The following is a 14,299-nucleotide window of genomic DNA, read 5'->3' as shown; positions in this document are numbered from 1 at the left end:
GAATAGCTCCCTCCTTGGCTCTCCTTCAGATAGAATTGTTCCAGCAGTTCTTCTAGAATGGTTCTGGAATTGTTCTAGTTTGATGTTGTTCAGAACATTTTATAGGATGATTGTGTCAGCTCTTCTGTCTCAGTGTGAGTGGCCACAGCACTTGGATGAAACGCCTCTTCTAATGAACACCTTTTACAAAGGCTGTGGCCCTTCACTGGAATTGGGAGTTGCCTGCCTGGACAACTAAGTGTCAGGAGTTGGATTATTAAAGGGCTGCAGTTTAAATCTTGCATCTTTAGGTCACATTCTGTGGTTTTTGCTGCTTGTGTTGGTTATTCAGAATAGAAGAGGAAACGGTGAGAGCTTGCAAGCACGTGGACCCCCAAATGTGTCCCTTGCTTTCTCGCTTCTTTCCAGCCACTTTGCATGTTACCATTCTTTCCTCCCTGATGTTCTGATTGCTTTGTGAAAAGCCTCTCTCAGCACTTGAAGTGTTATTTTTAAAACAGAGGATGTTGTGGCTGGAAAGATAAGCTACTGCTTCCAGAAAGAAGAAAAAAAACGAGGGCTGACTTCTAAGTACAGAATTCCTTCTAAAGGAAGTGAGCATGGTCCCTCCAGATGACATGAGGCCTCCTCACCTTCCCTTCACTTTCAGACTGTCACATTTCCTCACGTTTATGTGGCTTAAATCCTGACATGAATAACACTCTTGCTCTCAAATAAAGGTCCCAAGCACTTTCGTCCCATGTTTACACGGTTGGTTTGCTCCCTTCTTGGAGAGGTCATGGGCTGGGTGGGGGTATCTGTGCAGGGAGAGGACATGAAGATATGTCATGTGACCGAGGAGTCATGCAGTCACCTCTGTCATCAAGCACTTTGCCAGTGGCAATCACTGTGGTGAAGGGTTTCTCCCTGTCACCCAGCGCATTGTGTGGACTTTGAAAAAGAGCTACTTTGTCATGGGAAACAGTGCCAAGAGATCTTATACTTTAAAATGTGATGGCTCTTTTCCAGCAGGGGTTATGTCCAGGCCTCACTGGAAGAGCTGGGACTGAGGGGCCTGGGGACCTCGCAGAGAGGAGTCAGGGAGCGCAGGACCAGATGCTGTAATTGGGGTGGACTGTGGTCGAGAGAGATTCTGCATTCCATTCACAGCCACAGTCAGAAAGAACAAGCCCGAAGTGCCAAGTGTTTGTTTCCGTTGTGAACATTTCTGGGCTTCTGAAGGCACTGAGTCAGCAAGTCCGATGGCCAGGAGAGGATCCCAGGCCCCCGAGACAGACCTGCAGCGCTCAGCTTCTTAGCACCAACAGCCGTGAGAGCATGCGGTGTCTGCCGGTGATCTCATCTCTGTGACTGAGGCCTCTGTCTTGGTTTTTGTCTTTTAAAAATTAAAAAATTTTTATTGTGGTTGAAAGACACATCACATAACATTTACCATCTTAACCATTTCTAAGTGTACAGTTCAGGAATGTTAAGTTTCCTTTGGAGGGTGGAACAGACTGGAAGCCACTGCCTCACTCGTGGCCCCTTTTACGAGCTGCCTGCCCTGTGTCTTTCAGAACAGCAGGAACTGTGACTCCCTATCCTAATGCTGCACCTTCCCTCTGTTCATGAAGAGCTATTCCTATTTACGTATTAATTTATTTACCATTAGAAATGGAGGGTTTCCTGTATGTGGCCGGGCTTGGTGGCTCACACCTGTAATCCCAGCACTTTGGGAGGCCGAGGCAGGCGGATCACTTGAGGCCAGGAGTTCAAGACCAACCCGGCCATCATGTTGAAACCCCATCTCTACAAAAAATATGAAAATTAGCCGGGCGTGGTGGCGCATGCCTGTGATCCCAGCTACTCGGGAGGTACGAGTGCTGAGGCACGAGAATTGCTTGAACCTGGGAGTCGGAAGTTGCAGTGAGCTGAGATTGTGCCACTACACTCCAGCCTGGGCAACAGAGCAAGATTTTTGTCTCAAAAAAAGAAAAAAGAAAAAAAAAAAAGAGGACTTCCTGTACTTTAAGTTGATTTTGATAATTATTTGCTCAAGCACTAACATCTGCTCACACTTTTGTCTTTCTGGTACAAGTGGGCTCCTTGGAGGCAGGTGAGACTGATCTTTGTCTCCCTGCAAAGACACTGCCCCACCATGGGAGACTCCTGCCACACTCAGGCAGCAGCTAGGACGAAGGACAAGACCCGGGGCCAGGGCCTCCCTCCTGAGGACCTTGGCTCCCAGATCCGAGGTTGCCATAACGTTATTTCCTTCAGGGTGTATGTTCACTTTGGAAACCAAGGGGTCAAGACTGTTCTAAGATCATTTTGTGCTTTTAGCCAAGGGTGATGATGGGTCCGTGGCCATTTTCACTTGGCTTTCGGTCAGAGCTCGGTCTGGACACTCACACAGGTGCGCTCTCCTACTTACTCGGGCTATTTCTTTCCAACTAGGTGGAAGAAAAGGCCAAATTTGATGGGATTTTTGAAAGCCTCTTGCCCATCAATGGTTTGCTCTCTGGAGACAAAGTCAAGCCAGTCCTCATGAACTCAAAGCTGCCTCTTGATGTCCTGGGCAGGGTAAGTGGGCCACGGGCTTGGTTCTTCTGCACTCAGTGTCCCTGCTGTGTGTGGGCGCCACTGTTCTCTTTCCCCACGGTGCTTACAAGGCTCTTGCTCTGTTTTCTGCCTGTGCCATCAGGGGCTTTCATCAGCGCTCCTGTGGGTCCAGCCCCAGCTGGCTCAGGGCTTCCTAGGGTGTGGCTTACAGTGTTCACCCAGTCCCTGGGGAAGGTGCCAGAATCCTTCCACTTCACAGATGAGGAGGTGGACTCAGAAGTGAAATTGCTGCCTGGGGCTTTGGGACCAGTAGAGCTCAGTCTTAAGCTCCCCAACCTGGGCTTTCCCCCTTTCCATTGTGCTGAATGTGGGAATGTGTGTCTGTGTCTATTTATTTATTTATTTATTTATTTATTTATTTATGAGATGGAGTCTTGCTCTGTTGCCCAGGCTGGAGTGCAGTGGCACGATCTCGGCTCACTGCAACCTCTGCCTCCCCGGTTCAAGCAATTCTCGTGCCTCAACCTCCCAAGTAGCTGGGATTACAGGTGTATGCCACCACACCCAGCTAATTTTTGTATTTATAGTAGAGATGGTGTTTTACCATGTTGGCCAGGCTGGTCCCAAACTCCTATCTCGGATTCACCCGCCTCGGCCTCCCAAAGTGCTGGGATTACAGGCGTGAGCCACCACACCCGGGCTTTTTTATTTCTTTTTTTGAGTTTTTAGAGATGGGGTCTCACTGTGTTGCCCAGGCTGGTCTCGAACTGCCAGGCTGAAGCCATCCTCCCACCTCAGCCTCCGGAGTAACTGGGACTGCAAAAGCACCACCACTCCTGGCTCTTTTCTACTATTAATTACTCTTTTTCTTCCAATAAAGCTCAAGGTAAAAGTATTTTCAACTCTGCTGCAAATTTAGGAAAAATTTTATGCATTCTCTTTAAAGAAAGTCTTAGCCTGGTGCGGTGGCTCACGCCCATAATCCCAGCACTTTGGGAGGCCGAGGTGGGTGGATAACTTGAGGTCAGGAGTTCGAGAACAGCCTGGCCAACATGGTGAAACCCTGTCTCTACTAAAAAAAAATACAAAAATTAGCCAAGTGTGGTGGTGTTCACCTGTAATCCCAGATACTTGGGAGGCTGAGGCAGGAGAATCGTTTGAACCCAGGAGGTGGAGATTGCAGTGAGCTGAGATCGCACCACTGCACTCCAGCCAGGGCAACAGAGCGAGACTGTCTCAAAAAAAAAAAAACCCTCAATTTAGGCTGGTGTGGCGGCTCATGCCTGTAATCCCAGCACTTTGGGAGGCTGGGGCAGGTAGATTACTTGAGTCCAGGAGTTTGAGTCCAGCTTGGGCAATATGGTGAAACCCCATCCCTACTGAAAAAAAAATACAAAAAACTAGCCAGGTGTGGTGGTGCGTGACTGTAGTCCCAGCTACTCTAGAGGTTGAGGTGGGAGAATCACACCTGAGCCTGGGAAGTCGAGGCTGCAATAAGCTGAGATCGTGCCATGGCACTCCAGCCAGGGCAACTGGATTGAGACTCTGTTTAAAAAAATAATAATAATAATTAATTTTTTGTTTTGTTTTGTTTTGTTTTGTTTGTGAGACAGAGTCTCGCTCTGTCACCCAGGCTGGAGTGCAGTGGCATGATCTCAGCTCACTGCAACCTTTCCTCCCAGGTTCAAGCAATTCTCCTGCCTCAGCCTCCCGAGTAGCTGGGATTATAGGCATGCACCACCACAGCCGGCTAATTTTTGTATTTGTATTTGTACTTGTATTTGTATTTGTATTTATTTATTTATTTATTTATTCGAGACAGAGTCTTGCTCTGTTGCCCAGGCTGGAGTACAGTGGCGCAATCTCTGCTCACTGCAAGCTCCGCCTCCTGGGTTCACGCCGTTCTCCTGCCTCAGCCTCCCAAGTAGCTGGGACTACAGGTGCCCACCACCACGCCTGGCTAATTTTTCATATTTTTAGTAGAGATGGGGTTTCACCATGTCAGCCAGGATGGTCTCGATCTCCTGACCTCGTTATCTGCCTGCCTTGACCTCCCAAAGTGCTGGGATTGCAGGTGTGAGCCACCATGCCCAGCCAATTTTTGTATTTTTAATAGAGATGGGGTTTCACCATGTTGGTCAGGCTAGTCTTGAACTCCTGACCTCAGGTGATCCACCTGCCTCGGCCTCCCAAAGTGCGAGGATTACAAGCGTGAGCCACTGTGCCTGGCCAAATTAATTAATTTTAAAAGCCTCAATTTGTTTCTATTAACTAAAAGTACAGTTGTCCCTTGGTATACTTAGGGGGATTGGTTCCAGGGCCCCTACCATACACCAAAATGTACGCATACTCAAGTCCTGCAATCAGCCCTGCACATACAAAAGTCGGCCCTCTGTATATTCGGGTTTCACGTCCCATGACTACTGTATTTTGTATCCACGTTTGGTTAGAAAAATACGAGCATAAGTGAGCTTGCACAGTTCAACAAACCATGTTGTTCAAGAGTCAACCGTGTTTTGCTTTATTTTGTGTTTTATTATTTTTATTTTTGATGATACATAATAGTTGTAGTGTGGGGTCCACGTGGTGGTTTGATACATGCACACAATGTGTAATGATCCCAGCAGGGTAATTAGCATATCCATCACCTCAAACACTGATCCTTTCTTTGTGTTGGGAACATTCAAATCTTCTCTTCTGGAAGACTCTGAAAGATACGATAAATTATTGTTAGCTATAGTTCCCCTGTTGTGCTGTTGAACTTTAGAACTTATTCCTTCTGGCCGGGCACAGTGGCTTACGCATGTAATCCCAGCACTTTAGGAGGCCGAGGCGGGCGGATCACGAGATCAAAAGATCAAGACCATCCTGGCCAACATGGTGAAGCCCCATCTCTACTAAAAATACAAAAATTAGCTGGGCGTGGTGGCACGCTTATGTAGTCCCAGCGACTCGGGAAGCTGAGGCAGGAGAATCGCTTGAATCTGGGAGGCAGAGGTTGCAGTGAGCCAAAATCATACCACTGCACTCCAGCCTGGGTGACAGAGTGAGACTCTGTCTCAAAAAAAAAAAAAAGAAAACAAAAAAGAATGTATACCTTCTATGTAACCATAAATATAAGTATTATTTATTTATTTATTTAAAAAAAAATTTTTTTTTTTTGAGATGAAGTCTCACTGTCACCGAGGCTGGAGTGCACTGGCACCATCTTGGCTCACTGCAACCTCTGCCTCCCTGGTTCAAGCAATTCTCCTGTCTCAGCCTCCCAAGTAGCTGGGAACATGGGTGCACCCCATCACGCCCAGCTAATTTTTATATTTTTAGTAGAGATAGGGTTTCACCATGTTGGCCAGGCTGGTCTCGAACTCCTGGCCTCAGGTGATCTGCCCGTCTTGGATTCCCAAAGTGCTGGGATGGATGACAGTCGTGAGCCACTGTGCCCGGCCATGCATACATCTTTGTATCCATGCATCTATGCACCCATGTCCCTCCGCATCCCTATGATCCATTCATCTGTGTGTACACATGCCCATGCAATGTATTTATCCACATCTGTGCATGCGTCTTTGTGCCTATATGTCTATGCTGCCATGTCCCCGTGTGTCCATATTTATACATTCATCCGTGCGCACTTGCATCCGTGCTGTCATCCATCTGTGCATCCAGGCACTCACACATCATGCATCTGGTCAGTCATTCAGTAAGCATTTTTCAGAGCCTGCAGTGGAGCATGCCTTGTGCTGGGCAGTGGGAAGGTGGGGATAATTAGATACCGTCAAAGAAGTCAAATAAGTAATAGCTAAGATGCTGAGACTTATTTACTGAGGGCTTAGTATGTGAAGGCCGGGCCCTAGTGCTCTGCGTGAAGACACACATCCAGCACTTGCAGCCCTCCTGTTAAGGACTGTGTCTCACACCCCTCCACCACCCATTTTTCAGATGGCGAAGCAGATCTTCAGGGTGGTTGGGAAGTCACCTTGGTCGCACAGTTGTGGAAGGGTGGAGAAGGGATGAGGTCCTATTGTGGACAGGGCGGGGCAGGGTCCAGTGTGCATTCTGGAGCAGCTGTCCCCAGAGCCTGCCCTCTTCACCTGCCCTGTCCATTAGACACCCCCACAGCATCCCTGATAATCACAGTTTGGCCCAGTGAGGGCAGTGGTGGAGGGGAGGGCCCCTGACCCACTCGAGCACGGGGAGCAGGGCAGCTGGGGAAGACTTTCTAGAAGAGGTGCCCCTGGTCACATCCTCCAGGGTGAGAGGGACTCTGGTGGAAGTCTGGGCATGTGGGCAACTTGAGTGAAGGCACAGAGGCCTCAGGCAGCCTGGCATGCCAGTTAGGGCCACAGCTCCCCCTGGACACTTCCACACCCCCAGGGGACATTGGGCAATGTCTGGGGACGTTTTTGGTTGTCACACCTGGGTCGGGTGCTGCTGGCATCTGGTGGGTCAAGGCAAGGAATGCTGCTCACCACCCTGCAGTGCACGGCATGGCCCACACCCCAGAGCGCGATCCAGCCCTAACAGGCAGTAGTGCCGAGGTGGGGAAGCCCTGGGCTGAGGGAGGACTGTGGAGCCAGAAAGGCCTGTTGGAGTCCTGGATCCCTGGCAAAGTAGGTGGAGGTCCCCGTGGAGTCTGTGGAGGCTGGGTTGGGGTGCAGGGACCTGCTACCGTCGGGGCTCAGCAGCAGCCAGGTGACAGGGCCCCATCTGCCAGGCTGAGGAGCAGGGTGGGGCAGGGTCAGGTGTGTGTTCTGGAGCAGTCCCTGTGGTAGCCATAGGGACAAGACTGGGATAGGGAGGCCAGCTGGAGGCTCTTGGCTGTGTGGGCTGGTGAGGCCTGAGCCTCGGATGCAGCAGCAGAGGTGGAGAGGAGGACCAGATGTGAGAAACCTGCATGGACTGAAGCCCTGGTGATTGGCTGGAGAGAGGTGATGCTGACACATGAAGCATCATGGATAGAGCCACAGGCATCTGCTTAGATCCGGGGACTGGCAGCCTGCCCAGTGTTGGCCTGGCAGGCAGTGTGCCCATCCAGGAAGGCTGGCATGGGTCAGGAAGCTGGCAGCGTGATGGTGCTTGAGATCTGCACGTGTCTTAGGCACGCTCCAGAACCCACGCCTGCCTGCCTTCTCTTCAGCGCACTGAGTGGCCTGACACCTGTCTCACCATCCACTGCTGGGGAGAGGAGATGAGACCCACAGACCTGCTCAGACATGAGCTCGCAGCCCTGCCCAGCTGAGAATGCAAGGGAGGGGTGGGGTTTGCAGGAGTGAGCATAGGGAGTGTGGGTGTTTAGGGCAACACCTGTACTCAATCAAAGCTGTCTTTTCTAAGATGTCTCTGTAAGACAATAAAGAAGAAACTCAGGGTAAGTTTAAAGTATAGCCTTTAAACTTATAATTTATAATCAATATGATTATAATCATGATGATTGTCAGACCACAGATCTGGTAGTTGACAGTACTTCACAGGTGATGGTTTTTCTGAGAACTCGCGGACTAGTTCTGAAATGTATACTGACTGCCGTCTCCTGAGCCCAGTGAGTGCCATGGCTGAGAGTCTGAGTTCCGGCAGGTGGTCTCACTCTCACCCAGTCCTTCCTCCCACAGTTACCCATGCTGGTCTCTCCCTTGCAGGTCTGGGACCTCAGTGACATTGACAAGGATGGGCACTTGGATCGAGATGAGTTCGCTGTGGTAAGTCCTGCTGTTTCCTTCCCACCCAGCCCAGGAAGGAAACGTGCAGTGCGCAGGGGTTGCTGGATTCGTTTGTCTTTCTCTCTTTCTTTCTTTCTTCTTTTCTTTTCTTTTCCTTTCCTTTCCTTTTCCTTTCTTTTCCTTTCTTTCTTTCTTTTTCTTTCTCTTTCTTTCTTTCTCTCTCTCTCTCTCCCTCCCTCCCTCTCTCCTCTCTGTCTCTCCCTCCCTCCCTTCTTCCTTCCTTCCTTCCCTCTCTCCCTCCCTCCCTTTTCTTTCTTTCTTTTCTTTTTTTTTTTTTTTAGACGGAGTCTCACTCTATCGCCAGGCTGGCATGCAGTGGCCCGATCTTGGCCAGGATGGTCTCCATCTCCTGCCTCGTGATCCACCCGCCTCGGCCTCCCAAAGTGCTGGGATTACAGGCGTGAGCCACTGCGCCCGGCCTTCTTTCTTTCTTTTTTTTTTTTTTTTTTTTTTTGATACGGAGTCTTGCTCTGTCACACAGGCTGGAGTGCAGTGGTGTAATCTTGGTTCACTGCAGCCTCCGCCTCCCAGGTTCAAGCAGTTCTCTTGCCTCAGCCTCCCAAGTAGCTGGGATTACAGGCACCTGCCACTACGCCCACCTCATTTTTGTATTTTTAGTAGAGACAGGGTTTCACCATGTTGGCCAGGATGGTCTCGATCTCCTGCCTCGTGATCCACCCGCCTCGGCCTCCCAAAGTGCTGGGATTACAGGCGTGAGCCACTGCACCTGGCCTTCTTTCTTTTTTTTTTTTTTTTTTTGACACGGAGTCTTGCTGTGTCACCCAGGCTGGAGAGCAGTGGTGCAATCTTGGTTCACTGCAGCCTCCGCCTCCTGGGTTCAAGCAATTCCCATGCCTCAGTCTCCCAAGTAGCTGGAATTACAGGTGCACTCCATCACAGCCAGATAATTTTTTTGTATTTTTGATAGAGATGGGGTTTTACCATATTGGCCAGGCTGGTCTTGAGTTCCTGGCCTCAAGTGATCTGCCCGCCTCTGCCTCCCAAAGTGCTGGGATTACAGGCATGAGACACCACACCCAGCCTTCCTTCTTTCATTTTTTAAGTGTTTGTCTTGACATAGTTCTTTGTATGTAGGAAAGTTTTAGTATAGGTTGAGTATCCTTAATCTGAAAGTCTGAAACCAGAATGCTTCAAGATCTGACATTTTTTGAGCATCAACATGACACTCAAAGGAAATGCTCATTGAAGAATTTCAGATTTTGGATTTTTGGATTAGTAATGCTGAACCAGTAAGTGTAATACACACATTCAGAAATTCAGAAAACTCCAGAACTGAAACCCTGTGGTCCCAGGCATTTTGGATAAGGGATACTCAACCTGTAATACAGAGAATTATTTTTTGTTTTTGAGACAGAGTCTTGTTCTGTCACCCCAGCTCCAGTGCAGTGACGTGAACACCCTTGCTGCAGCCTCGAACTCAACTCAAGCGACCTCCCCTCTTGGCCTCCGACAGAAAATTCTTTTGAAAACTCTTCACTCAAATTTCCCAGTGTCACTAATTTACTACATTTGTTTTATCTTTCTCCTCCCTTCTTCCTCCCTCCCTCCATCACTCTCTGGCCCTTCCCACTGCTGCACGAAGTTTTCCTCTGAACCATTTTAGAGTTAAGTTGCAGACATGATGCCTCTTCATCCACAAACACTTCAGTGCGTATTTCCTAAAACCAAGGACTTCTCTCACACATAACCATTATCCACTTCAAAATCAGGAAATTCACATGATAGCACTGCATTTATGATGTTTTCATTATATCCTGTATATACACCTTATATTCTGTATGAGCGTGTCTATTATTATCTAATCCCAGGATATTACTCAGATTTTATCAGTTGTCCCAAAAATGTCCCTTGTGTCTAAAGAGAACCCAGTCCTGTGTGTTACATCCTGTTGTCTTTTGTCTTTTGTTTCCTGGGATCTAGAACAGTTCCTCCATTGCTCTTCGTGTCTCTTGACGTGGACTTTTTGTTTTTTTGTTGTTGTTGTTCTGTTTTTGAGAGGGAGTCTCACTCTGCCATCTAGGCTGGTGTGCAGTGGCATGATCTCAGCTCACTGCATCCTCCACCTCCTGGATTCAAGCGATTCTCCTGCCTCAGTCTTCCAAGTAACTGGGATTGTAGGTGCCCACCACCACAGCCGGCTAATTTTTTTTTGAATTTTTAGTAGAGATGCAGTTTCTCCCTGTTGGCCAGGCTGGTCTTGAACTCCTGACCTCAGGTGATCTGCCCGTCTCGGCCTCCAAAGTGCTGAGATTACAGGCATGAGCCACCATGCCTGGTTTCAACGTGGACATTTTGAAGAGCACAGACCAGCAGTTATGGAGTGTCCCTAGGCCTGGGCCTGGCTGCCAGGTCCTCTTGATGACCCAGGTCATGCACTCTTGTGAGACAGGAATCCCACGGAGGTCACACCCGCCCCACATGGGCCTCCCACCTGGGGGAACGTGATGTCAACATGTCTTCTTACTGCCATGTTGACATTCATCACTGGGTCAAGGTGGCTCAAGGTTGTGGGTTCCTGTGGGCAGTTGCTCTTTTTGCCTCTGTGCTCAGTTCATCTCTTGTGGGGGACGCCTTGATACGGTCAACACCCATGACTCTCAGACTCTTCCGTGAGAGTTCCACCATCGCTGATGAGTCTCGCCTTAATCTGGCAAGATTAATTATGATGATGGTGGCTGCCAAATGGTGATGTGCTAATCAAAACCATCATTCCTTGCACTTTTATTAGTTGGCCTTCCACAAGGAATTTATTTCTATGGCTGTGGCCTGCCTCATGGATGCATCCTCAGTTCCACTGTTTTTTGTTTTGTTTTGTTTTGTTTTATAGAGACAGGGTCTCGCTCTGTCACCCAGGCTGGAGTGCAGTGGTGCGATCACAGCTCACTGCAGCCTCCATCTCCTGGGCTCAGGCGATCCTCCCACTTCAGCCTCCCAAGTAGCTGGGACTACTCCTGAACGTCTTGATACAGGTCTCTCTTCTGGTGTCTTTAGACTTCCAAATCCAGTACTGGGAAGGTGCCAGCCCTGGAGCTGGTGGCCTCCCTGAGTGGTGAAGGGATGCATATGGAGTCTGGCTTGATTGGATTCTTTCTGTGTGCATTTCAGTCTCGAGGAATAATTCAACACATGTCTTGGAAAGTTACACATAAAAGATAACTCATGAGGAACGATTTCTTTTCACTCTGGTCAGCTTGGGAGCGTCCTGACAGAGTGTCCTGTCACTGCAGCCCCCAAAGGGCTGCCCTCTGCCTTCTCCTGATGGTCCCGGCCCCAGCCTTACCCCTTCAGTGCCATTGTTGTTTGCACCTGCAGGCCATGCACTTGGTGTACCGAGCCCTGGAGAAGGAGCCCGTGCCCTCCGCCCTGCCCCCGTCCCTCATCCCACCCTCCAAGAGAAAGAAGACTGTGTTCCCTGGCGCCGTCCCCGTCCTGCCCGCCAGCCCCCCACCAAAAGACAGCCTCCGCTCCACGCCGTCCCACGGTAGCGTCAGCAGCCTCAACAGCACAGGGAGCCTGTCCCCCAAGCACAGCCTCAAGCAAACACAGGTACGGAGCCCTCAGCGGGCACAGCCCCCTCTCAGAGCACAGTAGGATGTTTCTTGGGAGTTCTTAACATGCAACCCCAGAACGGTCAAGCTTGTGATGAAATGTCTTTAAAAAATACTTGCGGCCAGGCGCGGTGGCTCACGCCTGTAATCCCAGCACTTTGGGAGGCCGAGGTGGGCAGATCTCAAGGTTAGGAGATTGAGACCATCCTGGCCAACATGGTGAAACCCCGTCTCTACTAAAAATACAAAAAAATTAGCTGGGCGTGGTGGTGCGCACCTGTAATCCCAGCCACTCGGGAGGCTGAGGCAGGAGAATTGCTTGAACCTGGGAGACGGAGGTTGCAGTGAGCTGAGAGCGCTCCACTGCACTCCAGCCTGGGCAACAAGAGCGAAACTCTATCTCAAAAAAAAAAAGTATTCATTTATCTCATTATTTCAACGTGGTCTCCCTATGTTACCCAGGCTGGTCTTGAACTCCTTGGCTCAAGTGATCCTCCTGCCTCAGCCTCCCAAAGTGCTGGGATTACAGGTGTGAGCCACCGTGCCCAGCCTGTGTCTGCAGAGCTCTTGGCAAGAGTTTTATTAAGTATTGAAAGTCAGGTTAGGGGAGGTGCTTTACTGGCAGCGAAGCTAGTGGGGCCAAACTCACTGGTGGGCACAGGTCACCCAGCTTCATAATCCACCTCTCTAGTGATCTTCTGGTGATTCTCTCAAGACCCTCTGACTAGACCAGTTTTACCAGTGGCTCCTGGTGGGGTGGGGTGGGAGGGTATAGCTCCTGCCCCCATGACAGCATTGGTAGGATCACAGTCATGAAAACGAGCATTTCTGGGGGCCTACAGTCCACATGCTCCCCCTACTCCAACTTCCTCATCTCCAGGCCAGCAATGCTCTTGTCTGGGCTTCCCAAGGGCCACCCGATTTTGCCCTCATGCCAGGTTTGAGTGAAGCCACTTCCAGCCACCATGGTCTGATATCCTTCCTTTGGGACCTGTGGCTGCTGAGCCGGCCTTAAAGCCCAGCCCTCACTGGGAGAGCCAGCTCCACAGCAAGGCTGCCCCGTGTTGGGTTTATAGTCAATTTGGCATCAGAATCTTGCTGCTAACATACTCTGAGGCTCCAGAAATCAGGCAGTGAGTTCCTTTTGTTTGCCCAGCAAGTATTATTAGGACTCTTGTCATCCCAGAGCTATAATTTCATACGTAATTTCTTCTTGGGACCCGTGGGACACAGAACCCCCCTTGTTTCTGTGTCCCGCCACAGCTCAGCTTGTCTGACTCCTGTTACCTCTTTGTGATCCCTGGCTTCTGAGGTTAGCTTGCTGTAGCTCCGTGACTTAAAAGGCAGCAAGCCCATTTCTCATTAGAATTCCTTTATTGGCATCTTTACGTCCACCAGACTTGAGAAGGCTCACAAAATTTACACAGTACAATGCCACAAGTAAAAATCAGGTTGCTCTTGCCATCTGAACTCTCATCATTTGAATTAGATCCATAGATTTTTTTTTTTTTAATATATAAGAGACAGGATCTTGCTCTGCTGCCCTGGCTGGAGTGCAGTGGTGCAATCACGGCTCATTGCTATCTCAACCTCCTGGGCTCAAGTGATCCTTCCACCTCAGCCTCCCTAGTAGCTGGAATAGGTGGATGCCACCACACCTAGCTAATTTTATTTATTTATTTATTTTGTAGAGATGGGGTCTTGCTGTGTTATGCTGGCTGGTCTTGAACTCCTGGGCTTAAGGGATCCTCCTGCCTTGGCCTCCCAAAGTGCTGAGATTACAGGCATGAGCACTGTGCCTGGCCTAGCTCCATGGATTTTGATAAATTGTTTGATCAAGTCCTTGCTGTACTTCATCACACATACTTGCTACGTGAAACCCCTGAACTAAGCTGATCTGGGTCACATGGTATCCCTTGTTTCCCAAGCTTGCTTTCTGATTTCCCTGAGTTGGTATCAGGAGCCCGTTAGATTTGGACATCACAGGAGACTTGTTCATGAAGAGTAAATGAGTTTAACCATTGTTTCCATTCAGTTTAACCATTCAGTCTTGACCATGGGTCCCTTCTCCTCAATCCTATGGACATCTTCGGGTTGTCAACACTGTGAGAACTCTTTGAGAAATCCCCCCCCTCCCTTTTTTTTCTCCCCCGAGACGGAGTCTTGCTCTGTCGCCCAGGCTGGAGTGCAGTGGCACAATCTCAGCTCCCTGCAGCTTCCGCCTCCCAGGTTCAAGCAATTCTCCTGCCTCAGCCTCCCGAGTAGTTGGGATTACAGGTGCCCACCACCACACCTGGCTAATTTTTCGTGTTTTTAGTAGAGAGGGGGTTTCACCATGTTGGCCAACCTGGTCTCGAACTCCTGGCCTCAGGTGATCCACCCACCTCAGCCTCCCAAAGTGCCGGGATTATAGGTGTGAGCCACTGCACCCAGCCTAAGAAATCCTTTCATAACTGAGAGGAATGACTTTGA

General features: G+C 49.6%; 1 protein-coding gene across 9 annotated transcripts in view; it reads left to right on the top strand.

Annotated features, from left to right (window-relative positions):
- EPS15L1 (epidermal growth factor receptor pathway substrate 15 like 1) overlaps positions 1-14,299 on the top strand; it is a 116,494-nt gene that overhangs the window by 35,104 nt on the left and 67,091 nt on the right. For all 9 annotated transcript variants that reach the window (XM_019015667.4, XM_019015666.4, XM_055372058.2 and 6 more), the window contains 3 exons: positions 2,437-2,562; positions 8,178-8,237; positions 11,592-11,825. In XM_019015667.4, coding sequence (XP_018871212.2) covers positions 2,437-2,562; positions 8,178-8,237; positions 11,592-11,825 — 420 coding nt within the window. The remainder of the gene's footprint in view (positions 1-2,436; positions 2,563-8,177; positions 8,238-11,591; positions 11,826-14,299) is intronic.

This window comes from Gorilla gorilla, chromosome 20, assembly GCF_029281585.2.
Source record: "Gorilla gorilla gorilla isolate KB3781 chromosome 20, NHGRI_mGorGor1-v2.1_pri, whole genome shotgun sequence".
Taxonomy (NCBI): domain Eukaryota; kingdom Metazoa; phylum Chordata; class Mammalia; order Primates; family Hominidae; genus Gorilla; species Gorilla gorilla.
The sequence above is the reverse complement of the archived record's forward strand: the minus strand, read 5'-3'. Positions and strand labels throughout refer to the sequence as shown.